Here is a 27,974-nt window from a genome sequence, read left to right as displayed (position 1 = left end):
CCCCAGTGATGTGTCCACCATAATCATCTTGGGATATAATGACTTAATGTGTGGAAGTAAGGCATGGTTCAGATAGTCACTGAACCCTGGTTGACTGTGTCCCGAACAAGATCATACTATTTCAGGCTTGCAGCATCAACTCCAGTGCATTGAAAAGAGAAGGAACGAAGACATTCCTCGGAAAGAGTTGGTTTCATGGCTTAGACATCCATTTTGTGCTCATACGGGCAGACAGTGCTTGGGTGGGAGAGAGCTCACTTTGATTTACAGAGCCTTATAAAATGTGTGTTCTTTGTATCCAAAGCCACAGATCTGCTGTTAAAAGGACGTGTACCGAGAGGTTTTTTTTTTTTTTTCTGGCCAACAGCATTCTCTTTGGGAAGCTCCTCAAAGATGGGACCGAGTCTGTTAACTTCCGTGTATTTGTTTAGTGTTTGGCACGGGGCCACATGTCCACAAACCCACACAAATGTCGTTGTCAGTGATGATTGAAACTGGGACGAGAGCGGGGAGCGACGGGGTTTGTTTAGCCTGATGGATAGAGGAGAGCTCAGAGGTGGGGAGAGGAAAGATGGATGGGAGGGTTGCGGATGTATTTTGGCAGATGCTACTGCCGCCCTTGAAGAAGAAGGAAAAATGGTTCCCATGATCTTCCGGCAGTGTCCTGGCCTTCTGTTAGGAAACTGGTCCCTGGTCTGAAGGTGTCTGAGATGGTCCGTGTGATTAGACGGTGAAAGGTCACTTGTGGCAGAATCCTGCCTTGGCCTTGCTGTCTGCCTACCCTGTTCCATCTTTTATGTCGGGCCCAACCCCCTGCCTTTGCTTCCTCTTTCACTTCCTTCCTCAACTGATTCTTCAGGGCCTGCTTCTCTTCTAGGCTGTGAAGCTCCCACTCTTTTCCTTCCCATGTCTGGGGACCATTTCAGGGAGGGTGAAAGGAACCCTTTTCATTTCAGCATTTTCATATGTGAGGAAGCTGAGGGCAGATGGGGAAAACCTACAACATTTTCTCATGTGCATATTGCATTTTCTTTCCTTTTTAGTGGGAAAGCGTACAACAGATTATCCTGTCCATAGAATGAATATAGACTTCAGAAGTAGGATGGTTTCTTATGGTTTAAAATGTATTCATTTAAAGTAGTTTTGTTGAGAAAGATTTCTCAGTTTGGGGGAGAGAGAGAGACTAGAATCCAGGGTACAGTAGTTTCATTGTTATTTTTTTCATTAAAGTAGAATTGATTTACAGTGTTGTACTAGCCTCTGCTGTATAGCAAAGTGACTCAATTTTACATACGCGCACGTGCACACACACACATATATATGTTCTTTTTTAAAAATATCATTTTCCATTATGATTTGTCCCAGGAGATTGGATATAGTTCCCTGTGCCATACAGTAAGACCTTGTTATTTATCCATTCCATGTGTCATAATTTGCATCTACCAACCCCAAATTCCTAGTCCATCCCTCTCCCTCCATTGTTGACTTATTTTAGAAGTAGCAAGAACAATGAAGGAAAATTTCTCAGGTAGTAGATTGCCACTGAGCTGAAATTCTCCTCTGTGCACAGGTGCTTGTGAAAAGTTACAGTGATTTAGAATCGAAAAACCTGACGAACCTGTATGCTGCGAGTTAATAATTACCCTGATTCTAGTTTTTTTCAGAAAAGATGATTTATGATAGGAGGAAAATCTTCAGAAGGATATATACTTGATTATATTCTTGATAAAGATCTTACAGGCAAAAATTACTGTGATTTTTAGGAAGGCACTCTTATTTTTAACATATTCGTTTTCACTTGATTCATAGAGCTCTTTTCTGTGAGAACCTTTTTACTTTCTGTGTTGGTCGACAAGCACATTTTCTTCTCAAGTAAAGGCCTCCGACCTGATTTTCGTCTCTGTCCCAGGTGTAGTTTTCCTCAGGGCGACTTTAACTTTGTCCACCACTCCCAATGGCAGTGGAACCCTCGTGGCCTCAGGAAGAAAATGTCACCATCATGGTTTCTCACTGCCTGAGGCGGGGTGATGTCCATCAGTTCTAGGCCCATTTGTTCCCAGAAGCACATCGTGCTCTCTGCTTCTGGAATAGTCCAGTGACTGTGGTCAGTGGTGTCCCTCCTCAGGTTTGGTTTTTTGCTTTTTGCTTTAAGGTTACAGTGACTCTACACTCTGGTTTTTCCGACACGCCCTTTGTACACCTGCTATCGCAGTATAATTACTAGAAACACCTCTTTCATGCTCCGGTGTTTATCGCTGACTTCCCTCAGGTATTAGTGGACAGAGGCAGGTTCATAGTGAGAGTTACGTTAAACCCCACGCCGCTGTATTGGGAGAGAGAAACCATTGTTGTCGGTAACTTGGTAACCGTGGGTCTACCCGAACAGGTTTCTGATCTGGAGAGTGGATTTCAATTATTCATTTCAGAGATATTCATTCACCAGCTATTTCGTGTCAGAGGTGGCTCTAAGAAAACAGAGTCATGCCCTGAAGAAGCTTCTGTTTTGACAGGCGGTATTGAAAATGAAAAAAGATACAATTTAATGTCAGGTAATAATAAATGTCATAAAGAAATAAAGCGGAATGTGGGGGTAGGAGTGTTGCCAAAAGTGCTGGTTTAGATGGAGTGTCCAGAGACATCTTTTCTTTTTCTAGTTGGGTTTATTGAGATATATATATATAAAATTTTATTGGAGTATAGTGTACAACGCCATGTTGTATTAGTGCAGCAAAGTGAATCAGCTCTAGGGATACATCTACCCGTCTTTTTTTGCACTTCCTTGCCATTTAGGTCACCACAGAGCAGAGCAGAGTTTCCTGAACTATCCAGTAGGTTCTCATTAGTTCACAGACAGATTCTGACATTTGAAGCATCACCTTCCTTATCTCAGGTAGATCCTCTGCAACAGGGACGGCCTCCTCAAATTGCCTTATCTGCTCCTGGAGCAGCCAGAACCTTATGAGGGAAAGGACAGTGATACCTCAGTGCTATGGCGGTTTTCCTTGAGTGTTATCTTTAGTTGCTCTGAACTTGCCTTCCATATCTTATCTCTGGGTCCAACCATCCGACACCAACATTTTCTATCTGGTCTATTGCCCACATCACACTTCTGGTCAGTTTAAAAGTTCTAAGAGGTATGGAGAGAGGTGGGCAGTTTAAAATATGGTGCAGTAACACTTCAGAATGTTCTCCAAGGCTGCTTCCTGTCAGTCCTGTGGCTCCTCGGGTAGACATTCTGGGAAATTCCTCCAATGCCCCAGATCTTAGTTCGGAACCTCCTACCATCTGAGAGCATCACCACGTTTCCTGAACCTTGGAGAGTGGAGGGAAATGTGGAGAGAAATATCCCAAACCTCCAGACTTAAGTGTTTGCCAAGTGCTCCGCAATCTGCCTTTCCATAATTCCTCTCATTATCTCTGTGGATTGCACTTCACGGAATCAATGGAGGGACAGATGGAGATGGCAGAATGGAGGAGAGGAGCAAGAAATGACATTGAGCTGTGAGCTCTTCACGGGGATGGCCCGTCTGTGGGCTTCCTGGGGGACAAAAGTGTGACTGCTGCATGGGATTGGCTCTTGGTAAAGGTCGTGGCGTCAATCAGATACATCGGGTGGGAACTGGGGGAGAGCTGCTGTTTATCTGAAAAGTTCTGAATACAGTTAGGTTGTAAATAAGATCCTGCTGTCGATGAGGAATGCGATTTCAGATCCTTTTGCATGGTGAATTTTCTTGATCTGGATATCATAAAGAATTTTAAAGAAATGCACGCTAAGTCATTTCAGTCGTGTCTGACTCTTTGTGACCCTGTGGACTGTAGCCTGCCAGGCTCCTCTGTCCATGGGGATTCTCCAGGCAAGAATACTGAACTGGGTTGCCATGCCCTCCTCCAGGGGATCTTACTGACCCAGAGATTGAACCCGTGTCTCTTATGTCTCCTGTACTGGCAGGCGCTAATGCCACCTGGGAAGCCCTTTAAAGAAATGGGTGGCATTTAAAGCTCATCAGTCGATGAAGAAAGCCTGAGTGGTGAGGTGGTCATTACACAGGGGGTCAACTCACTGTCCCCTGAATTGCTGACAGTATCTTGGATGCTGTAGCTGATGACTGGTTGGTCTGGCCTTAGGTCCATTTGCCCATCTGTCCATCCATCCACCCATTCAAGTTTGTCATGTAGGAATCAGATACATTGGGAGTGGGGGGAGAGCTGCTGTTTATCTGAAAAGTTCTGAATACAGTTAGATTGTAAATAAGATCCTGCTGTTTTACTTATTATTATACTTAACCAGTGATACATCTATTTGGTTTTCTTATCGATAGAATAAATAATAGGCTTTGTCTGGGTCCTGTTCATTCTAGAAGTCTGAGCTTCTAGAATTATAATCTATAATTGATTATAATCAATTATAATATAATTATATGTAAGAGAGTGGGAGGAAAGTGAACATGAATTAAACATGAGTCCCACCTCCTCCAAAAAGCAGTAGTATGATAGGTGTGGTGACATTTAAGGGAGCAGTAGTAGTGCAGTTGGAGGCTGCCCAGGAACCCAGCATAGCTGAGTTTAACTGAGAGGGGACTTTAGAGAAGGGAGAGATTATTTTTGGCTGCAAGTGTTAAGGAAGGCTTGGGGGTAAGGGAAGGGGGGCATTCAGTTTTAGAGGAGGGAGGTTATGCTGAGTCAGTGAGCGCCCATGGATTGTCATCCTGGTCTCACTTAAAGTTGACAGCAGTGGAGATAGGCTTTATCACCCCCACTTAGCAGATGGAGAAACTGAGGCAGGGAGTGAGATGAGGCCACTTGTCCAAAGCCACCAGGCTGTTTAGAGGCAGAGCTGGGATCCAGGAGGGTTCTTGGATCTTAACCCCAGTTTCATCCTTCTGTCTTGAAAGTTGAGTCAGTAGAGAGATGAGGGTGGCTGGACATTGCAGGTGAATAAAAGACCATCCCCCTTGGCATGGCTGGGAGGAAGTGCCCGGCACATAGGAGGGACAAGAGGGGTGGATGGCAGAAGGCCCATAGCATCCTGAGCCCCAGGGGTGGTAACAGAAAACAAGCCTGGGAAGACAATTTGAGTCTGTTAGGAGAGACTCCCTAGTGTCTGGCTGCAGGATCTGGTCTTTATTTGGCCCATGTGGAGGTTTTGTGCAGGGTTGGGCATGATTAAAAGAGTGCATTGCAGGATGTTTATGGTGGTGAGACCTTCCTATGATTCTAAAATACTTTCATGCAGCTAAGCTCTTCAGTGTGATGCGGAAGAAACTCCCTCCCCCAAATTTCCTGCCGTCTAAGCCCTTGAGAGTTTTAATCCCAGGGTTTCTGTCCTAGGGAACACTTGGGCACCTGGCTTCACCAGCCTACCATCCTGAACATCAGCACTTTAAAAATCCCTGCTCAGTTCTTGGGATTTTGAGAAGAAAATTCCTTAATCTTCCTCCCCTCTGCTGTTCCCTTGGTTTTAACCTATTTTCTGCTATTTCAATAAAACTTCTGCTCAATAGACGAATAATTAGATGTCCTTTGGCTTTGCTAGTGAGCACTATAGCATAATATTTAGATTAAAACAGTGTAATAACGACGCTAGAAAAATACATCCTGGTTACATGATGAATTCCTCCTTTTCCTTGTTATTCGTGGTATCCTGGGGTGGCCTACTGGAGAAAAAATACTATTTGATTCTCCCTGGGTGGTCAGACAGGACTTGTAAAGACTCTTGTTTGTTTTGTGTTGAGGCTTCAAAGGCATGCAGGCTTTCCTACATAAAGATGTACTAAGAAAATAGGAATTTTTTTGAAGTTGCTATGTATAAAGGGAAATTCAGAGCAACCATCTTCCTTTAGAACTAGAAGCTAATGTGATTAGAGGGTCCCTTTTCAGCAGGCGTCTTTGTTGTTTCCATCTTGAATCATTACCACCGGTCTGATGGGGGGAATTTGTGCTTAAAAAAACATCTTCATCTGTTTTTTTATTTCTTTAACTGTCATACAAACACAGCCTTTCATTTTTAAAACTTCATTCATTGTGCATATTTAGATGTTGTGAGAACTAAAAATCTGAGTGGGGTGTGCATGTGTGTGTCTGTAATTCAGGACTCTGGAGGTTTGTGCTGCCCAAACATATTCCAGGCCACGTGACCTGCACATTCCAGTTAGTAAGGCCCTCCTGCTGTGGAGTGGGAGACAAATTTGGATTGGGGTTAGGGCTGGCTAAATGTAGGATACTTTTCACTGCAGCCTTTGCAGAACTCCCTTATTATCGCCTCGGGGTCAGTGAGCACTTGGGGAAGCAAGTGTCTTGTGCGCATTTTTTTTTTCCCCCTGCTGGGTGGTGTGTGTCGGCCATTTTATTTACCCATGCTTCTTTTTCCCCTTTCATAAAATTTTTAAACATTTTAAAAGCTTTTTTATTTATGTTTTTAATTGAAGTACAGTAGATTTACAGTGTGGTGTTAGCAAAGCGTACAGCAGAGTGATTCAGTTATATCAATATGTTTCTGTCTATGTATCCATGTATCTATTCATAAAATTAATTGTATGTGATGGGGGAGGCTGGTAGTGCTGAATTATTTTAAGCCTGGAGGGAGCAGAGCAGCTGTGTCCTACATCAGACCACTGATCTATCTAATAGGTTATCTTGCCACCTGATTCACTGGACGAGTGTGCGTAGCCAATTAGGTGAATCCCTATAAGGAAAGAAGAATGACCTTGGACCCAGAGAGCCAGACAGTTGCTTTATGCAGTGGATTCTCTCACTGAAGCTGCTTCACGGCCTTGGCCTAATAGGAATGTCGGATTTCTAATCCCTAGAAAATTATTGCTCCTGAAAAAAAATAGCCACGGTGTGAAATAGTTGAATCTTTCATGACTTGCCAAGAACTTTGCTTTTGGAACCAGGTGCTGAGAAAATAAGTAGTTTGGGGCTGTAGCCTCTAAAAATTTTAAGCGAGATCAAAACCTCCCAGCTTCTTCCTTGTATCCAGACATAACCTGCTGGTATAAACTGGGTTTTTCTCTTAAACAAGGAATATTAGAGAAAGGAAAATATAAAATTTGAAGTAAAAACATTAGGAAGATAGACATTTTTCTGGGCAGTCTCTTAGGCAATTATTTTATAGTCAAGAACATTTTCACAAAATATCAGATTTTTTTGAAAAGAGAAGTCTGGGCATAGAAAACAAGCTTAAGCCTTGAGGTAATCGTGCCTGTCTTTTAAGTCCTGGGGTCAGAGTTCACGGTGGCTCTGATGTGATGCTACCAGCAGCAGGATGGTGCTCGGTAAATCACCCAGGGTGTATGCGCAGAACTTCCCCTTTGGGGTCAGCCAGCTCCTGATTTAGATCTATGGCTTTGCTCCAGCTGGCTGTGTGACCTTGCGCAAGTCCCCGCGCACTCTCGGCCACAGCCTTCTGTTGCCATCAATTTTTGCCTTACTAAAGGGTTTTAGAAGTTCAGTTAAATAAACTACAGAAAAGAACTCTGTAGGGTCTAGCATGTATACTCCTGTTACCGCTCTTTTCTTCTGATCCCAGGACTAGTGTAGCTGACTCCTGTCAGCTCTGGGAGTCACCCTGGATCACATCTAAAAACCCTTCCTTTTCCAGATAATGAAGTCTGGGTCCAGAAGTAGGGAATGACGGGCTTAGGTCCTTAGCCAGGGACCAGCAGAACTGGTGCTGAAAACCTTGCCTTATTGGATGCTTCCAGTTTTACTCCTGGTAGGAGGACGGCTTCTCCCTCCAGAGTGAGCCCTTGCCGTGACTCCAGAGCTGTCAAGCCGGAGGCCGTTCTTAGGGGTATTGTTTAAGAAACAATCAACTCTCCAAATTTTCCTCTAGGAACCTTCAAGGTAGACGGAACTGTGTTCTGAAACCTTGCCCTGCTGTGTGTTCCTTCCATTTACTCTTACAACTTCTGACTCAATTTCCTTTTCTCTCCCAGTGCTCCCAGGTGGCCACAGAAGCCTCAACACCCAGCATGGTCAGGTAAGAGATATCCTGGATGGGGAAGTTTTCCAGATAAATCCCTGACTCCCTTGGTGGTTACTTGTTGCCTCTTGCTCAGTTCTGGGCTGCCCTCAAGATCCTAATGGTCACTATTCCCTTATCTCTTTTCCATTTTGCTTTCCTTTAAGTTTCTTGTTTATACTATTATTCTATCACATTTTTGATTTTATTTTTATGCATTCATACATGCATGTTGTAACCCTTCAGGACAAAGGTTGCCCATGAGGAAGGTGGCTGGGTACATGGCAGATGTCAACTCTATCTGTAGTGTTTAAAAGTTTTTTTTCAATATGTATCTCTAAAAGATAAGAACTTTTGTTTTTTTAAAAACATAAACACAACACTATTTTCACACCTAAAACACCTAAAACAATTGTTAGCAATAATTCCTTTATATCACATATCTAGTCAATGTTCAGCATTCTTATTATGTAGACAGATACTGGAAAAACAAATCTCTTAGGGATATAAAATAGAACAGGAGTGCTATGGCTAGCACTGCTGTGTGGTAGAGTTTCCAGTTGTCAAAGTAGATCCCAAGAGTTATTACAATGAACAATGGTTTTTTTCTCTCCCATTTTTTGGTTCCTATATGAGATGATGGGTGTTAACAGGATGTTAAATAAACTTATTGTAATCATTTCACAGTTATGTAAGTCAGATCATTATACTGTACATGTTAAAACTTACACAAGACTGTATGTTAATTGTATCTCAGTAAAACGGGGGGAGATTAAAAAATAAGAGCAAAAAGAAATATTTGTTATTTCAAATATTTGGAGGTACCAGAAGTGTAGTGAGACAAGCATCATTAGCATTACCAGGAAATTTGTTAGGAATGCAAATAGTTGAGCTCTACCCAGGAAGGGCTGGATCAGAAACTTTGGCAGTGGGGGCAGTTAAGGAGCCCTCCAGGTGATTCTAATATCTGGTAGAGTTATGTTACCCACTCACCCGAAGAAAATAAAAATTGTGTGCTCTCTACACAATCTATTTTTAAACAATTTACTTCTTAACTGGAGGAAAATTGCTTTACAATATTATGTTGGTTTCTGCCATACAACAATGCAAATCAGCCATAATTATACATATATCATCTCCCTCTTGAGCCTCCTTCCCCTACCCCACTCCACCCCTCTGAGTCATCACAGAGCACCAAGCTGGGCATATCATATGGCAGCTTCTCGCCAGATACCTATTTTACACATGGTAGTACACACAACTATTTGGGCTTTGAAGGCATATCCTGAGACCCTCAGAATACCTAAGATGGTGCACTTATACCCCGAATACTGTGATATAATAAGATATATTTTTTGGCCTTTGTTCCTAGCTCTTGGCTAGAACTCCTAAACCCCATGTGATTTCCTAAGAGATGAGCAATAGGAGCGTCTTTTATTCTAATATTTGGTTATTGTCCAAATGACCAGATAGAGCTCTGGAGTGGAGAAGGTGAAAAGACCATCTTTTGTTATTGGAAAAAAGCCCCATTAAACCACTGCTGAGTTTATGTTAATGAGGTGATAATTTTGGAAAGCCCTGCAATATGGAGGTAGGTTGGCAGGGGAACCAACCTTCTCTTTGGGAATTGGTACTTTTAGCCCCGCCCCCTGGCCGCCAGGAAGGGCAGTGTGCCTGGAGGTTGAGTGCAGCACCTGTGGCCAATGATGCAATCAACCCTGCTTTACGTGGTTACGTGGTTACGTGCTTACGTAAGGAGACCGCCCTCGAAGAAGCCTATGGGTGGGGGTGGAGGTGCGGGTGGTGGTTGGTGAGCGGCTCCCTTGAGTATGTGGTGGTGGAGGGAGGTTGGCGTCCTGGACACAGAAGTGGAAGCTTCACGCACCCTGCCCTGTACCTCTGTCCATTTGGCTGTCTGTACATGGGTTGTGTCCTTGACCATAAACCACCAGTCCGGTGAGTGAACTGTTTTCTTGAGCTGTGTGAGCTGTTCTAGTAAATTGTGAAGCATGAAGGAGGCGTCGTGGGACCCCAGGCTCCAACCTGAACTTGAAATTGGCGTCTGCAGTGGGGAGCGAGCAGTATTGTAGGCCAGAGGCCTACACCAGTGAGGCCTGTGTTAATTTGGGGCAGTTAGGGTCAGAATTGAATGAAAGTATAGGACATCCACTCCGTGACTGTCGAGAATTGGAAAATTGCTTGGTGTGGGAAAGCCTGCATATTTGGCGTCGGAAGTGGTGTGCAGGTAGAGAGAAATGGGAGTTTTGCTTTTCATTTTATTAAATATTAATAGACTCTTTTAAAGTTAACTTTCCATTTAGTTATTACAACATATTGACAATGCCCTGTGTATACATCCTTGAGTATTTTACACCCAATAGTTTGTATCTCCTTTTCAATCACCAAGATGGCGTTTGGGGTTTCATGGCCTCCTAGGCCCGGTTCCAAGCATGCTCCCACCTCTAGCTGTGGAGAGCTTCAGATTCAGCCTGCTTCCACATTAGGAAGCGTGCATGGTAGCAGGCGGTGGAAGTAATGACTACAACTTTTTGCAACAGGACAGCCTGGGTGAAATTAGAGGAAATTAGAGCTGTAATGTCTTTGAGTGGAATTGGTAGAGAAACTAGCTTCTTTTGGGGGGGGTGGGGTGGGCAACAACTTCTAAAGCTGTGGTTTTCATCTTCAGGTTGTGTAGTGGACTCAACCTAGGAGGCTTTTAAGAAACACCAGTCACCTGCCCTGAACTCAGGAGTTTCCGGTTTCAACTGAGTTGGGGGTAGGGAGTGGAGGGACGCGAATGGGAAGGTTCCCAGCGCCACACTGGTTTGAAGGCTTTCCAGGTGATGCTAATTGCAGCCCTGATTCAGAACCACTAGGTTTGGTTTGGGATTCAGATGAGAAAGAAGATAAGAGATCCTGCAAGTATACTTCCAAGGGGTCTTACCCTTCAAAAGAGTAAATGGCCTTCAAACTGAGTCTTAAACTATTAGTGGCCTGATTTGGGCAAGTGTTTTTCTGCCTGTCTAACTTTTTTATTTTCAGCTGGTGCTGCTCTTCTGCACAACATCTTTGGCCAGTTTGTTCTAGGTGAGGGGATTTGACTGAACTTTGTCGACTCAACTGTACCTGTGCTGGAGGACGCTGTTCCTATAGGATGTAGATGATAACCCCTCTCACGTCTGTGATTCTCTTTATGGCTCCGGGGAAGGAACTCAGAGGGACTGATTTTGCAGCGTGAGGTATTTCAGTTTCTCTAAGTTATCCGTGCAGCCAGAGCCTTCCTTACAGTCGCAAAGTTAACCGAAAGGAAAGATTGAGCTGTATTTGTATTTGAGTGTTGAAATATTCCATGGAAAAAGGAAAGGGAAACAAGTTCCACCACTGATTTTTCTTGGCAGGCTTTATCCCGTCCCTCCACCAAATTTCTGGCAAGTGCGATGAGAAATTGACTGGCAGGATTTGCTCACACTAGCTTCCCAAGACATCTCTTGCTTGCTTGCTGCTGACTAGCAGTAGTTAATTTGCTATCTCTCACACGTGTTATCCAAAAATCACAGAACTCATTAGCAATAAACAGCATGAACTTGGTGGGTCACATTTGGAGGATTAGCCAGATGTAAATCTGAGTTGCACTTGGGAGGTTTCCTGTGCCTCATTTTAAAAATAAATAGAACTCTAGCCTTGAGTAGAAACAGATCTTTTTTTTTTTTTAAATGAACTATCTTACTGGAAAACAAATTTTATTTTTCCAATTAAAAAATACGGGAAGGAGGTAAGCTTTTCTTGATGCCAACGCTTATTTGATTTCATGCCCTTTCCTTCTCCTTGCTGATGGCAGATGTGGCAGAAATAAAGACCCAGTTCCATTGTTCAAGATGGGAGAAAAATGTAATCAATTCAGGAATTTATTTGTTCTTAATTGACAGCAGAGGTTTAAAACTTGATTAGTCGGTGGGCTATTATTTAACATATCTTTTAGGAAAATAAACTTTTATGTATTTCCCCAGCCATTTTGTGTACCCATCACTACCCTGCAGGATATGGAGGTATTGGCCTTGAAGATGATTCTTAGACCTTTTAAATAATGCTTCTCACTAAGCAGTTGAAAGAGTGAGTTTTCATGTGGTTACAATGTATGATTTTTGTGATTAGAAAATTTCTGTTTTCTGTTGATATGCAAACTCGCAGCTTTGTTACCGGATATGCATATGCCACCTGTTTTTAGTTCCAGCAGAACTTTTACCAGAATGAAATAAATACCTTACCTTTGAAGAATCAGAAAAAATAATTCAAATTTATTGAAACTTTTTGTGTTTCTTTCTAGATCATACTAAATCAGATGAGTACACAAGTGCCCAGGTGTTGACTCTTCCAAGTAGAGATTGTTTCATGCAGACACATGAATTGAGTTATAGAGACCTGCTAGAGACTTCCCATGAGTTGATTTTCATCATCCTGGTTTCTAGTACTCCCCAGATTCAACAGTTATCACACTAACTTCTGTTTTCTGTTTATTGCAAAAATGTAACCTCCTGAGCAAGACATCTGTGTTATCACAGCCAGTACAGGCCTGTCAGTTGTCTTGTCCTTCTTTCTGCCTATGAAATCCCTTAAGCATTTTGTATTTATCCTTAGTCCCTAGGTCAAGTTAATGATGTATGTTTCTGTTTTTTAGGGAGAAAGATAATTTGCCCCATTAGCTTTAATTTAGTGTTTCAGAAGAAATAGATGGTCAGACCTGGAGCAGGCTGACTTCTCAGGACTCGTTACCGAAGGGCTCTTTTTTTGAAACTTCTGTTAACTGAAGGTGTCATGAGGGATGTGGGAGAAATGAAAAATATTTGTTCTTCCTTACTTTCGAAGAACTCTCTCCCCTTAAAAGTGCTATGGTAGCAGGTAATAGAACAGTTCAATAAGGAAGGCTCCAAGGGAAGGTAAAGAGAATGAAAAAAAGAAAACAAAATGAAATACCAGAAGCAAATAGTTCTTTTCATATTCATATCACGTCCATACATCCTGAGATCCATACATCCTGAGAAAAACGGATAGCAAAGTGGCAGAACCAGACTGCCTCTTCGTCCCTCTGATCTAATTAAATGTATTTTCACGTAAAAGGGATAACAAAGTTAGATCTTAATGGGATTAACGTAAGTGAAATATATCAGGCCCTGCTTTGACATTAAAGATTATGGATGGCTCAAGTTCCATTGTGAGATGGTAGGTTTGGATCCTGTAATTTTTGCTCTTGCTACTTTGCTGAAAATACCAAAGTTCCCAACAGAACTTACAGGTTATATGACTGAGACTTGGAATATGAGTTTGATTAGTTTTCCCTTTAATTTTTTGGGAGGTTAATTTTTATTCTTTCATAATGAAGCGTAAACAAAGGAAAAGGGAGCTCTTTTAGAAAGACAAGGCAGTGTTGGTAGCTCCTTACAGTCTGTCTTGCTTAGAATTACCTGGATGAACTGTTTTTTTAGTCCACATTCACTGGTACCTGCCTGCTTCTCTTTTTCCTTTGTATGTGTGGTAGGTGCTCAATAATAATGTTTTGGTGGTAGAATATGCATAAAATTTATCATTTAAGGAAGCTGTGTGTACAGTTCACTGGTATTAAGTGCTCATATTGTTGTGCAACCATCGCCACCATCCATCTGCAGAACTTTTCATCTTAAACTCCTTACCCTTTAGACACTTTACTCCCCATGCTGACCTACCCCGGGGGCCCTGGTGATCACCTGTCTACTTTGTTTCTATGAATTTGGCTATTCTAAAGACCTCTGAATGGAATCATACAGTATTTTCCTTTCTGTGACTTGACTTCATTTAGCAGAGTGTTCTTACGGCTCATCTATGGTGTAACACGTATCAGAATGTCCTTCATTTATAAGAATGGATAATATTCCATCGTATGTGTATACCACACTTTGTTTTCCCATTTGTCAATGGGGTAAGAGGGTTTCTGAAACCTTTTGGCTGTTGGGAATAATGCTAAGGACACAGGTGTATAAATATCTGTTTGAACTCCGCACCATTTTTAAGGAACATTTTTCTCCCCATGAGAAATGTCTTTCCAATTTAGTAATACTGATCTGGCTTTGATACTAACTTAGTGACTTAAAATATTGTTTATAATAAAGCCTTTTATGTAGCATAACTGGAATAGTACATCTGGTTTGAATTATGAAGTATATGGGACAGGTAAACACAGGGCAATGAAAACTCTTTTATAGAACACATCTGACTAGGTACTGTGGCCTATTTTCATTGATAAAGACCTGTTGCAAGAGACTTAAAAAAAAAAAAGATCATGTGTTTTAGCATCTTCATGAAAAGAAGTGTTGCTGTGTGACCTCTGGAAAAAAATCAAACTATAAAAATAACTTGAAAAATAATTATCTTCTGATTAACCAAAATTGTCCAAGAAAAATAAATATCTTCTGATTAACCAAAGTCATCCAAGCTGAGTACAGTCCAGGGTCTGGGATGTGTGTCTCCTTCACTAGAGGAGAGTCAGGCTTCTGTCTCGGAATGTAGAGTAATAGCTCATGCTGCTGGCACGGGACTTCTGAAGGTACATTTCCCACCCTCACAATCTTGGTGTTTTCAGTGTCTTTATTTTGAGATGGTAATTCTTTCAGATACCTTAAGTGTAGCTAGACAGAGACAAGCTCCTTCTTGTAGTTATTACTGTTTACTGAGCATGAACCAAATGTCAGCTATGTTATTACTAGCTAACATGTATTCAGTCTTCGCTGCTGGCTCAGTGGTAAAGAATTTGTCTACAGTGCCGGAGATGTGGGTTCGATCCCCAGGTCGGGAAGATCCCCCGGAGAAGGAAATGGCAACCCACTCTAGTGTTCTTGCCAGGGAAATCCCGTGGACAGAGGAGCCTGGTGGTCTACAGTCCATGGGGTGGCAAAAGTCGGACACTATTAGTGACCAAACAGCCACCTTTATTCAGTGCTTGGCATATATTGGGCATTGTTTTAAACTATCTATCTATCTATCTATCTATATTGCAATTTATTTGATCTTGAAAACATCTCAATGCATTTGATACCAGCATAACTTCATTTTACAAATGAGGAAATTGGCAGAGTAGAACTGGAACTCAGGCCTCCGACTTCAGACCTTGTATCTTTCACTTTCATGCTGTACTGACCTGAGTGCATGTGAGTGCATCCTTATGAGGCCTTTGGGCAACATTCTCTGGAGGACAAATTATTTTTGAGAAGAATAACAGTTTATAAAGCTACAAGTTGTGTGTGTTCATCTAGAAACCCAGGCCATATTAAATGATCATGAAGTAGTTTAGAAGTTCAACATCAAAGAACCAAGGTTTCTATTAAATATGGTGACCTTTGTTTCACCTTTAAAGGTGAACACATTTCATAAAAAATGATATTCAAAAAGATCATGCTTAGGAATATTGAGAAAGAATTTAATATAATTGTAAAAGGTCTTATTACATCTCTAGGAATTCATATTTTGCAAAGAGATTACCAGAAATATGTATTAAGAATCAGCCTTACTCAGAAATTTGGTATTACAGAGTTTGTAAGGAACACGTACTTAGGTATAAGTAGACCATTTATAAATCTCTATATAAAAGGAGATTTCTCTTAACAGAAGGTATTGGGGGTTTAAAAGTATTTGTAGCCACTTTCGTTTAAATATATCTATGTGCCATTATTTACATCAGTTAGCAAGTGAATGAGCCTTTTAAATGAGAGGTTTTAATTCTTAATGATCATGGTGAGTTTTAAAGAGCTCATTATAGCTGAAAGAACATTTGTTGGGCAACAGTTACCAGGCTTTTTGCTAGATGCCAAGACTTTAAAAACAGCTAAAGAATAGTTGTTACTTTTAAGGTCTGCTTAACCTGTAAGCCACAGGAGAGAAAAGATTTCTATATTCTCTTGAGTAAAAAGGTTAGGGTGATACAGTTAGACAGGTATTTGGTTTTGAAGGTTGAATAGGAGTTTTCCAGGCAGGCAAAATAGGGTGAAGGGGGTGAATGGTCTCAGGCAGAGGAAAAGTCAGGCCCAGGGACACTGAAAGAAGCAGCAGCGTGACATGGTCAGCAGATCTTAAATAGAGAATCAGTTATAGTGTAAAGACCACAGGATTAGGCACAAGTTTTAAAAACTAGTCCTGGTTTTACCATCTTTAAAAAGACAAACTCAAGACACTTTGGTTTCTGTTTTGAGGATTAAAAATAATGCATGTTAAATTGTTCAGTAAAGAATAATTTAATGACATAAGGTTTTGCACTGATAGTATCAATTATTTTTTCACTTGTCTTTTGATTTATTGTTTTGGACAATAAACTTACATGGTTCAAAACCCCAGAAAGTAGAAAAAGCTCCCATCTTTGTGCCTTGTCAAGTTCCTCCTTTTCAACCCCCACAGGAAGCCACTGTTCTTCATTTCTTATGTATATCCTTCCATTGTCCCTTCATGTTGCAGGGGGCTGTGAATACCATACTTGCAGCTTTTACACAAAAGGTAGCATATTACACACATTGTGTAGTACTGTCCTCTTTGTTTTCACTTAACCATACATCTTAGGGTCTTTCATATCAATTTATAGGGAGTTGCCTCACCGTTTTTAAAAAGTGCTACTTTATTTTGATCCAGCTTGACTCAAGAAATGGCAATAAAAGTATCGAGTTCCCATGTGCTCTTTACCCAGCTTTCCCTATGATATTCTTATATAACAGTGTCTCTTTGTCAAAACCGGGAAACTGACGTTGGTACAATGCTGTTAACTCAGGTAGTGACCTTATTTGATTTTATATGCATATTTTTATATTTGCCTGCACAGCATGTGGGATCTTAGTTCCCTGCCCAGGGATGGAACCTGTGCCCCCTGCAGTGGAAGTGTAGAATTTAATCGCTGGACCACCAGGGAAATCCCTGTATGCATATTTTTAGATTCATTTTTTTGTGTGTTCAGTTCAGTTGCTCAGTCGTGTCTGACTCTTTGCGACCCATGGACTGCAGCACGCCAGGCCTCCCTGTCCATCACCAACTCCCGGAGTCCACCCAAACCCATGTCCATCAAGTTGGTGATGCCATCCAGCCATTTCATCCTCTGTTGTTCGCTTCTCCTCCTGCCCTCAATCCTTCCCAGCATCAGGGTCTTTTGCAATGAGTCAACTCTTAGCATGAGGTTGCCAAAGTACTGGAGTTTCAGCTTCAGCATCAGTTTTTGTGTGTAGGGGTATATATTTCTGTGAGATTTTATCATCCTTATATATTCAAGTAACCATGAGCACAGTTAGGGTACAGAACCAATTGTTCCCTCGTCTCGAAGGAACTCCCTTCTGCTCCTTTTTAATAGTTATACCCTTTCCCCAATCTTAACTCTGGCAACTGCTGATGAATCCACATATTTCATGTGTACTTACTTTAAGACAGCCCCACCATATATTATACCTTCCTCAAGGGTAAGAAACCTACTTGCAACCTTTTTTCTTTCCTACAGGCCTGAGCACTTAATGGGTACTTAATAGTGACTTGTTGAAGCAGAAGAATCAAAACCAAAACAAAGTCAAGCCCAAAAGACAACTCAGAGTTGAAAAACATATGAGTCAGGATAATTTGCTTTCCAAAAGAACGAAAGTTCTGATGCTCTTCAATAGAAAGTCATCAGTGTGAGTTAAGTGATAATTTATTATTTCTTTCTTGGCAAGACTCAGTAAACCTTAAGTGCTCATGATGAGAAACAGTTTTTCTGAAACATCACTTTGCACTTTTCAAAGCATTTTCATAGATTTTTCCCTGTAAGACCCTCTGTCACAGTGATATGATGGAAAGTTTGTCTCTGGTTGACAGTAGGAAGCCGGATGACGGAGGGAAGAAAGAAAATGCTGCTTCGTTTTTTTCTTCCCAACAGGTCTCACCTTCAGAGAGAGTTGCTGTGCTCATTTTAACAGAAGAGAACAGGAGAGGTTTTCCCTTGCTGAAGAGGTTCAGTAATGTCTCTGGTCCGTTTATAACTGACAGGATTCCAAACCGCACACATCACTTCTCCATCATGAAGCTTACCTTAGGGAATATGAATTCTTATTTGACTCCTAAAGTGAAAGTTGCTCAGTCATGTCCAACTGTTTGTGACGCCATGGACTGTACAGTCCTTGGAATTCTCCAGGCCAGAATACTGGAGTGGGTAGCCTTTCCCTTCTCCAGGGGATCTTCCCAACCCAGGGATCGAACCCAGGTCTCCCACATTGCAGGCAGATTCTTTACCAGCGGAGCCACAAGGGAAGCCCAAGAATACTGGAGTGGGTAGCCTGTTCCTTCTCCAGGGGATCTTCCCGACCCAGGAATCGAACCGGGTTCTCCTGCATTGCAGGCGGTTTCTTTACCAACTGAACTATTTGACTCCTGACCCTTTTTTGGGACGGTGGTGGTGGTGGCGTTTAAGCACACTGCGTGCTCCATCGCTCAGCCATGTGCAACTCTTTGTGACCCTCAGACTATAGCCCGCCAGGCTCCTCTGTCCATGGGATTTTCCAGACAAGAATACTGGAGTGGGTTGCCATTTCCTCCTCCAGAGAATCTTCCCGACTCAGGGATTGAGCCCGTGTCTCTTGCATTGCCTGCATTGACAGGTGGATTCTTTACCACTGAGCCAGCAGGGAAGCCCATTGAAGTACATTACTCATTTGTAAAAGACACATACTGTAGTAGTTTATAGACATGGTGACAGGCTTTAGAGTCAGCTAGACTTCTGTCCAAATCCCAGGTCAGTCATCCTCTATCTTTGCTGACCATGGCTACACTTTTACTTATTAAAGTTTCAGGTAATCAGCTATAAGATGGAGACCCTGGTAGTTCCTCCATGAGTTTGAACAATTAGAATAATTGGAATAAAACCTACAGAGCACTTGGCATCATGTCTGATAGCTGTTACTCCTCCGATAAACAGCACCTATTATATGTAAATCTTCATTTCACGGACTTTCTGCTGCCAGTCTTAAGCAAATATGAAGATTGTGTTACGTGCTAAACAATATATTATTGGTGGGGCTAGCATAGCTATACCATGGCTCGATTTTTAAGCTTAGAAATTTAGAATGCATTTTTCCTATAAAGTTTAAAAATTTATCATTCAAGTTATTGTGTTTTCACCTCTAAAGTTGCCATTCCACACCACCATTTTCCAGAAATGAAGCGTTTGTATCTATACCTTGGGACAACTGAGAAAGTATTATTTGTAGCTTAGCTCTTACTAAGCTTCTGGTAATATCTTATCACTATGTATTGATGGATATTCGTGACCTGAGAGATGGTCCACTGGAGAAGCAGGTAGCTGGTGTGGGTGGGTGGGGAGTGAGGGATACTCATTGTATACAGCTCTTGTAATACTAAAAGATAATTAAGTGCAATCAACAGGCTTTGCAGTCACATCCTTCGAATTGTTCAGAGAATGTACTTAAGCTCTGCTTAGAGGGATGTTTGTTTACTTAGGGTGAGACTGACAGTTAGGGTATCAGTGGGAAGCATTTGTATCGCAGTGACAGACTGCAGAGAGCTCTTTCCTGTGTTACAGATTGCTAGGAAATTGGATAGGACCTCCTGAGAAATTCTATCCCAAGCCTTCCCTCAAGAGGAGGCTGCGACACCCATTAGAAAGGAGGTGGGGGTGGGGTGGACACCTGAGGGCTCCCAGGGAGTGAGTTGCCCTCCCATCCAGTGTGGTGTGTGAAGCCCCCTGTACATAGGGGCGCTCTGCACCGCAGAGGGATTGCTCAGCTCAGCATGGAAAATGTGTCAGTGTTCCCTTGAGAGCCCCTTGGACTTCTCAGGCAACCTGACCGTAAAGGCAGCTCGCTTGGCAGTGCTCATCAGAAGTCTAAATGATGGAGTTTAGTGCTAGGACAGAACAGTGGCTCTCAACACTAGATGCTGATGAGATGGGAATTTTCTTTAACCTTCCAGATGACTCTACAGTACAGCTGGGGTTAAGAGCCACTGGGATAAAGAGAAAATGCTCTGACAAAATGACAAAAAAGCCAGAAAGCCCTCCCACCTACAGTGGGTAGCTTGGGTCCCCCTATTTCCCAATCAGGCCACTGGCCTTTTCAGTTGGCTGAAATTTCTCTTCCTATTCTGGGTAGGGGTCCACTGGGCAGAGATGCTCTTGACTGCCACTGCATCCATCCACCTGCATTTCCTCCTGTGTGGGACACAACTGCTCTGCTTGTATCACAATGTTTTCCTGTTTACCTTTGAAATCATTTTTTAAAGCCTCCGCCCTCAGGCTTTAAGCAGAAGTGTATGTTACTTTCTAAAGGATATTGCATTTAAATCTTAATAATTTGTCTCTTTCATATAAGAAAAATAACTGTGCAGTGTGGACAAAAACCCTCTGAGAAAACCATGTGTTTCACATTTACTGCAAATAAGTCATTCCCTCTCTTGTGTTCTCAAGAGTCATAATTTGGAAATCATTCTTTTCCTGTGGAAACCAGAAACCTGTTCCCTACCCCCTCCCCCCGCCCCATCTTTCTGATAGCTGTAATAAAAGTTCCCACAGGCAAGAGCTTTTGATTTGACAGAATGTAGTGGTTGTCTTTTAGAGAAGCCATGGAAGGTGCCTGGGTGCATTTTTTTCCTCCCATTTGTATGTCTTGTAGCTCCTGAACATCATGTCCAAGTGTGATGTCACCCCATGTCTTCAATACATCCCACCTCCTTTTAGAAATGCAAACTACAGAAGAAGCTGGTTGAGTGTCCATAGTATATTTCAGGAACATTCTAGATGGCCTGCGTCAGAGGCACACAATTCCAAGGTATTTGCTGATGTTTATTGTCCGGCTTCTAGTTCTTAAATGTATTTCTGGTCACATGGTGCCATGTTTTGCCAAGGGTGACCTATCCTCTTTTAAATGCCTAGGAATTGGCAACAGTCTCATTTCACTGGTGAGTTTGCTGAAGTGTTATCACAAGACAACCAGAATGATTGACGAGTGCTCTTCACGTAGGGAAATGCTGCCAGCTTGGTTTGGATTTGGTCTACCTCAAGTTCTGCTGCTTAATTTTCTATTTCAGTGACGAGTAATCCCTTTTCTTGCTAGTAGCCATAATCACATTATAAGAGACTTAAAAATTCTCATTTCCCAGTAGTAGTTCTCACTACAGTAAGCATTTTTATTTCATGTAAGATTGCTCTTATTTTTTTTTTTTCCTGACATTGGGAGAGATAGACCAATATTTATTTTTTTATTTGGATTTTTAAAAAAGACTTATTTTTTAATTGGAGTAAGGTTGCTTTACGATGTTGTGTTAATTTCTGCTGTACACGCTGAATCGGCTGTGTCTGTGTGTGCTCAGTTGCTTCGCTGTGTCCGATCAGCTACATGTGTACCTTCATCCCCTCCCTCCAGAGCCTCCCTCCCACCCGTACCCCCACTCCCACCCCTCTGGGTCATCGCTGAGCTCCCTGTGCTATATAGCAGCCTCCCGGGAACTCTGTTTTACACGTGGTTAGTGTATATGTGTCAGTGATACTCTATCAATTCCTGGACCGATATTTAGATTTTCTAATTTAACTGGAAGATCACAGGAAACATTCTGGTCAAGCGGAGCAGTTAAGGACTGATGGAGAGGAATCCTGGACTCCCTCTGAAAGGGCAGCTAATAGGCCTGGAATGTGGTTAAGAGACTCCATGGACCTTGACAGTTTTTAACAAGGAACACTAAAATTTTGCTTGAGAATCTAATGCCTTTGGTAAGTATGGGATCCAGTGAGGCATACTCATCTCTGCCTCTCCCCATGTATTCCTTTGATCATGTTTGTGCCGTTCTTGAAAGAACCACATGTCTCTCCCTGACTGGACAGGCCCAGAGATGGAGATAAGTAGGCCCTTCAACAGCCTCCTGTTTTCAAGTTTGTTCTTGCAGGAAGGCCAACAGGGCGGAGGACAGCTCTGTACCTGGGAAGTGCAAGCATGCAGCTACATTTTGTTTTGCAAGAGTGAGACTGCATTTGAACGTGAATAAATTTACCTCAGGTATCTCGGAGCCATGGAGCAAATTTAATTGTTGTTGGGTTGCTAAGTCATGTCCAACTCTTTGTGACCCTGTGGACTACAGCACACCAGGCTTCCCTGTCTTTCATTATCTCTTGGAGCTTGTTCAGACTCATGTCCGTTGAGTTGGTGATGCCATCTAACCATCTCATCCTCTGTCGCCCTTAATGCTCTAATCATATTTAACTATGTCTAGAACTTGGATTTCATCTCCCCTTTCCTAGAGTTTTTTGAGTGGTATGTTGTTCACAGAACTCCTCACTTTTATGGATTTAGGATATTAAATTCTTATTAGGTTCTCTGCCACTGAATACTAGATACTTAGGAAGTTCACTGCATCTCAGGAGGACGTGATAGTGTGATATTGCTTGATCGAGTGTATGGTTGTTGGAGTTTGATTTTATAGATGCTGCAGTTACTGTTAATGGTAGTGGTCAGATAGGCAGAGTGAATCACTATTTTAAACTAGCAAGAAAACTGGCTTTAAATGGAGGTTTCTGATTGACTGCCCAAGGCTGTTTAGCGATGTCAATAATCTTAGAAAAGATGAATTGCACGTATTACTCATTTTTATTTAGGAATTTAATCCTGTGGATAAGTAATGTTTGCCATTCCAAATAGTAATCCTGTCGTGCTTGTCATCTAAAGGCCATGTGACCAACTCTGTAATAAGATAGGGAAACACATTGTACTTAACCTCTTTTGGGGTTTGTTCTCTTTTTCTCCATTTTTTTTCCAGTTTGTGTCTCCTGATGATCTAGGAACTCACTGCGATATAACAATTTTATATTTTGGTTTCTTTGCAGAAAGGCAGTGAGCAGGGTTCAAATTAAGTTCATAAGTATTTGCTTGGCTGCAAATAATTGTTTGCCAGGTGTTGAGGGAGGTGAGTGAACATGGAGCCTAGCCAAGAGCAGGAGGAGAGGAGGAGAGGGGTCTGTGTGTGTAGGTAGATACATTTCGTATTTCCCATGGCTTGGTTCCATTATACCATCAAAACTAAAGAAATTAATTGGTTTTCTTCCTGGGATGGTCTATTTGACTGACAAGCCCTTTATCAGCTATTAAATCCCACTGTCCTGGCCTTAGGTTGGCAAGTTCAGATGGACTTCTCTAACTCTTATGTAAGAGTCTCTCCTGCTCCCATCCTCCTTTTAGGCTTATATTGTCATGGAAATGGAGAAAAAAGAGAGGAATCTGCTTTCCAACTTAGATTTTACTGATTTGGAATTAGGAGTTGGTTTACTTAGATATTACCTTTGTTTTTTTATTTTCCCTCAAGAAAAATAGAGGGTGTGTGTGGGAAATAAGTAGTGTGACCTAAATTGTTGAATGTCTATTTGAGATGGTGTAGTCTAGAAATATTGGTACAACTCTTACACCAACAATTGTTATGTTAATTACATATTTACTAGGCCAAAACTGAAAACATTTTATTTTAGTATCTTATGGTTTTCAAAGCAATCCAACTTTTTTTAATTAGAGAATTCAGAAAGCAATTAATGCGAGTTAGGTTATATTCAAGCTGGATTTAGAGACGCATGATGATTTGAATTAATGTCTATGATATGTCAGTTCCTATTACGATTGTAAAATCAGTGATAGGCACCGTGTTAAGACATTGGGCTTAGATGAATGCTACCTAAACCTAGATTGCTTCCCCCCCAACCCCCCAAAGTAGTAAACCAAACGGTGACAACATAGATGTGCATTCTTTGGCTACAGATCAGTCATTTGAGAAAGGTTTTAGAGGCTTTTTAAAAGTTTGTGAACATGTACTGTCACTTTTAAATAGTGAATCATTTCACACCAAGAATGTATTTGCAGTTGGAAGACCATTGCACAGTAATTAGAACTATCACGGTATTTAAAAAAAAAAAAAAGCTTACTAAGAACAAAACAAAGAGGGGGCAGCTGGGGAAAGAAGGGTGATTTGGGGTTCTGTTGATCCTCAGGGGTGGCGTCCTTCTCTGGGCAGCAGAGTTCAGAGCTGGAGCAAGGTTGCACGCTGCCGTTTCTCCTTACACTTGGCCAGAAATGGAGGTGTTGGGCCTGTAATCTGGTCCCTGCCCACAGCCAAGCTAGTGTTAGGCAGTATTTCTGTTTTGAACACGTCTGTCCTTATTTTCCCTCTTCTGTGCTTGCCCACTGGAAGGGAAAAAAATAACCAGAGGTCCTGCTTGGGTGGAGCCACCAGCCTTTGATTGCAATGCCCCAGGGCTTTCTGGGTTAACCAGTTTGAGACTTTCAGCTGGTAGAGAGGAGGGGTGGGCTGCAACTTCTCTGTCCTGCCTTCTCAGGTTCCCGTCCTTCCTTCCCACTCCAGAAGGGAAAAGAACAGCCCGGTCCAGTTCCCTGAGCTCAGAGGGGAAGACATGCGGGTTGGGGGAGCCGCTGTGTCCTTCTGTGGGGAGGAGTTCCCAGCATATTCCTGGAAGGTGTGGGATGAAAAAGAATCCACCTTTGCGTCTGCTGCTTCTGTGACTTTCCCATGTGTGCCTCTGAGCTGGGGATGTGCTAGGCTGGGAGGATGGTGTTGCCTTGAGATTCCGTTGGGGATGGATGGGGAGGAGGTTGGAGCCTCTGGGGCTCCATCAGAGCAGGAGTCAGCATCCAAACAAGCGGAGATGCACCCTTTGGCGTGCATCCCTAACGCTCCCCCCGGTGAATTAGGAAGGACCTTGGTCAGTTGTGTGGGAGTTGAGAAAGCCAGTGAGCTAGCTTGATTCCTCCTTGGAGGAAAAAAAGACTTCTCAGGCTGCCTCCGCCTACTTCTCTCTGCTGGGGGTGTGGAAGGGCAGCTGGGGAAGTAGGAGGTTTTCTGCTGGAGTTAATTGAAAAGACAGCTGCTCTCTTCCATCCCCCTCCTTCCCACACCCCCGGCCCCACCCCATCCTTCTTTCTGCAGTAGGACAGTACTACTCTGTAAACTTTGGCAGGGGTGAAGCATCTTGATACTTTTTGGAACAAGAAACTTTTTTTTTTTTTGGCATGGACTTGTTAGGTTAAAGCTGGGGGGAATAAAAGCCTAACTAAAATTTGATAATAGTCATTCAAGAAATGATTTGTATTCCTCCAGAAAAGGGTCAGTGTGCAGTGGGTTTGAGTCGAAAAGAGCCAAACCAAGATAAGGTAACAAGGCCGTGTTTGGAACTGGCAAGCTCCTGCCAGAACTTGAAAGCATGCTTGCAGCCCTTCCTCTATTATCATAACCTCTTGAACAGAATACGCCATTTGAAACGACAGTAAATGCTTCTCAGTGGATAAGTTTATGACCTAGTTTTTTTGACCAAGGGCACTTATGGGACTGAACGGCGCGGGGAAGAGCAGAGGAGCTTGGACATCATTGGCCAGAAGTTCTGTGCAGATCAGGAGCTCGGGGCTAATTAGAACCCCGAGACATTAAGCAGCAGCTGTTTTATGGTGTGAACTTTTGCACAGAGGATTTCACGAGGCTAATTCTCCTTGGAAGTGTGTTTGCAGAGTGGTTCTTTGCTGGCTGTTGCTTCATTCTTCTTTGGAGGCCTGTTTTCACTGAGTCTTGAGTATTTTCTGCCAAACCTAGCAGTGACCTTCCTGGTGCCTGGAGGTGCCGCCCGCCTGGCCTGACCCAGCCGGGCGAGCCAGGGGATGCTTGGGCGAGGTCGATTGGAGGGGGCGAGCTGTCTTCAGCTCATCCCACACCTCAGATCTGCAGTGAGGAACCGAAACCAAGGGGAAGAGAAAATGTTTGTTCTGACTTTTCTGCTCATAAAGGGGGTTGCTTGGCCCTCTCATCCTTCATGCTTTTTCTCTGGATTCTTGGACCCACTCTTAGCTTTGCCCTCTGCAGTCTGTTAAATCTGAACTCCTTGGTTTCTTTTTTTGTTCCACTTAACATGTGAGAATATACTTTTCAGGGAAAATTTTGAGAAATGAATTGAATCTAAAGTTCATGAATGGTATAGACCTTAGGGTGTAGTTGACAAATCCACCCCCTGCCACACACACAGTTTTTCCCTCCTTTCTTCACTCACAGTTGTTTTTGTTTCTATCCTCGCATGTGTATTTGCTTTTACAGTGGGACTACCAAGCTAAACATACTTAGACATGTTTTAGAAAAGAAAGTCACTCTCTAAAAAGGACCGTTAATGGCATGCTAGAGTCTGAGATCCATGAGAAATTGTGTGGTTATACATGGCTAAAGTTAATATCAATTATTTAATTGATTTTTAATACAAGTTACTTAAACAATTCCAGAATACACCACATTTTCATATTACACTTTGCTTTTTTAGGAGTGCACATCTTAAAAAACCTTAAAAGATACACACACTTCTTTTATAGACCATGAAGTTTCCAAGCATAAGGCTCCTTAAATGAGAAAACTATGACAATATCCCTGTCATACACCAATAGAGAAATAATTATATATATTAAAGTGTATGACAATTGTTGAACATCAAGACTGTTTAGGCATTGTTTTTAATATATATAAGTTTGATTTGCATTAGAAAATGTGAAAGCGATGTGAGATTGCAGGTCCATATTGTCTATGTAAAAATCCACTTGAGCATATTTAGAGGGAACTATGCTAGAACATTTAACTATAGTTGAATAGGGATCATAATCATGTGAAGTTACATTTACTCTCCTCAATTTTCCACAGGGAGCTAGCAGATCTGTTAACAATTCTAATGTCTAACTTTTGGTAACATACTTTCATGAATGAGCATGAGAGTGGCTTTCTCCCATGTCTCTCCTGACACAGTTCAGATGAGGTATGAATTGCAAGATTTCAACAGAAGTTATTGTTATAAGTCTGTTCACATTTGCAAAGCTTTCAGTTGTAGGTGTAACTGATCGTTTGGGGGCAAGCCTAGCTCAGGTGGTTTCCAGGAAGAGAATAGAACGTTTCTTGTCTTCCATGGTTGGGTGCCCAGCTTTCTCCTCACTGCTCATCTGATTCCCTTTCTTTGACTTGGAGGACTCCTTCCTCCCTCTTCACATCATGTTTCCGTTTTCTCCTTCTGGGGTCTTGCCTGCCCTCCTCACCCATCCGTTGCTGCTCTGTACTCCCGTTCTGCTACCATGGAGAGGATCCCTGAATGGCTTTCTGGAAGATGACTCATCATCAGGGAGCCACGCGTCACCTGTAAAGTTAATAGTGTTTCTTTGGGACCCCATTTGTGGCAGTAAAATTTGCAGCTAGGCGTGAGCAACTGCAGTTTACAACACAGTGTTTTAATTGTTCGGAGGTGTCCATAAAAATAGTGTGGCAAATTAAAATCACTTATGAACGAAGATGCTTTTTCTTACCCAAAAAGGTGCTCCCTAGAAAGCACCCCTCTTCAGCACTGACGGCTGGCTGTTGGCTCCGGCATTTGCTGTCTGAATTGATCAGGCTCTGCTTGACACATGGTGCAAGGGTACATATTTCTCAAATTCCTGGCTTTCCAAATCTGTCTGAGGAAAGAGCTGAACCAGAGGGAGCACCATGCAGGTTGGTGAATTGAATGAGTCATTCCATTATTGATGCATTTTAGCCTTGACGGAACGTCTTCACATACCACCTAAAGAAATGAAATCTAGTTGAATGAATTTTCCCCATCCTCCCCCATTTTAAAAACAATCCGAAAACACACATAATAGGAATTACAGTCTTACAAGTTCTTTTCTTTTCCCAATTTCCAGGAGGTCAGGGGATGTCTCTATAGAGTGTCATGGTTTCACTGGTAACTGTGATAAGAGAATGTTTCAGATGAATACTTCTCTTTCTTGCTTGTGTCTGCCCTTAACTTCTTCCTCAATTTTCTTGGTATCATCCCCAGACCAGCCCTCTGTTACTGAATCAGTTCAGGAGTGAATGCTAGTAACCATCTGAGATTGTTGCCTACTTGTAATGCGTTTCTTTTTGAGAAAATATGGCAAATTTCACAAGAGGCCATCACTAGGTAAGCTTAGACATAACAGTCACACCCGAAGTA

The 27,974-nt window shown here is 42.2% G+C and overlaps 1 protein-coding gene across 1 annotated transcript in view; it reads left to right on the top strand.

The window, feature by feature from the left end:
* LOC136151242 (uncharacterized) overlaps window positions 1-27,974 on the top strand; it is a 389,476-nt gene that overhangs the window by 89,905 nt on the left and 271,597 nt on the right. Inside the window, exon 3 of the mRNA XM_065912186.1 lies at window positions 7,938-7,981. Within this exon, the coding sequence (XP_065768258.1) occupies window positions 7,938-7,981 (44 nt within the window). The remainder of the gene's footprint in view (window positions 1-7,937; window positions 7,982-27,974) is intronic.

The sequence above is a fragment of the Muntiacus reevesi genome, chromosome 20, assembly GCF_963930625.1.
Source record: "Muntiacus reevesi chromosome 20, mMunRee1.1, whole genome shotgun sequence".
NCBI classification, from domain to species: domain Eukaryota; kingdom Metazoa; phylum Chordata; class Mammalia; order Artiodactyla; family Cervidae; genus Muntiacus; species Muntiacus reevesi.
Note: the sequence above shows the minus strand (reverse complement) of the source record. Positions and strands in the feature narration are given on the sequence as shown.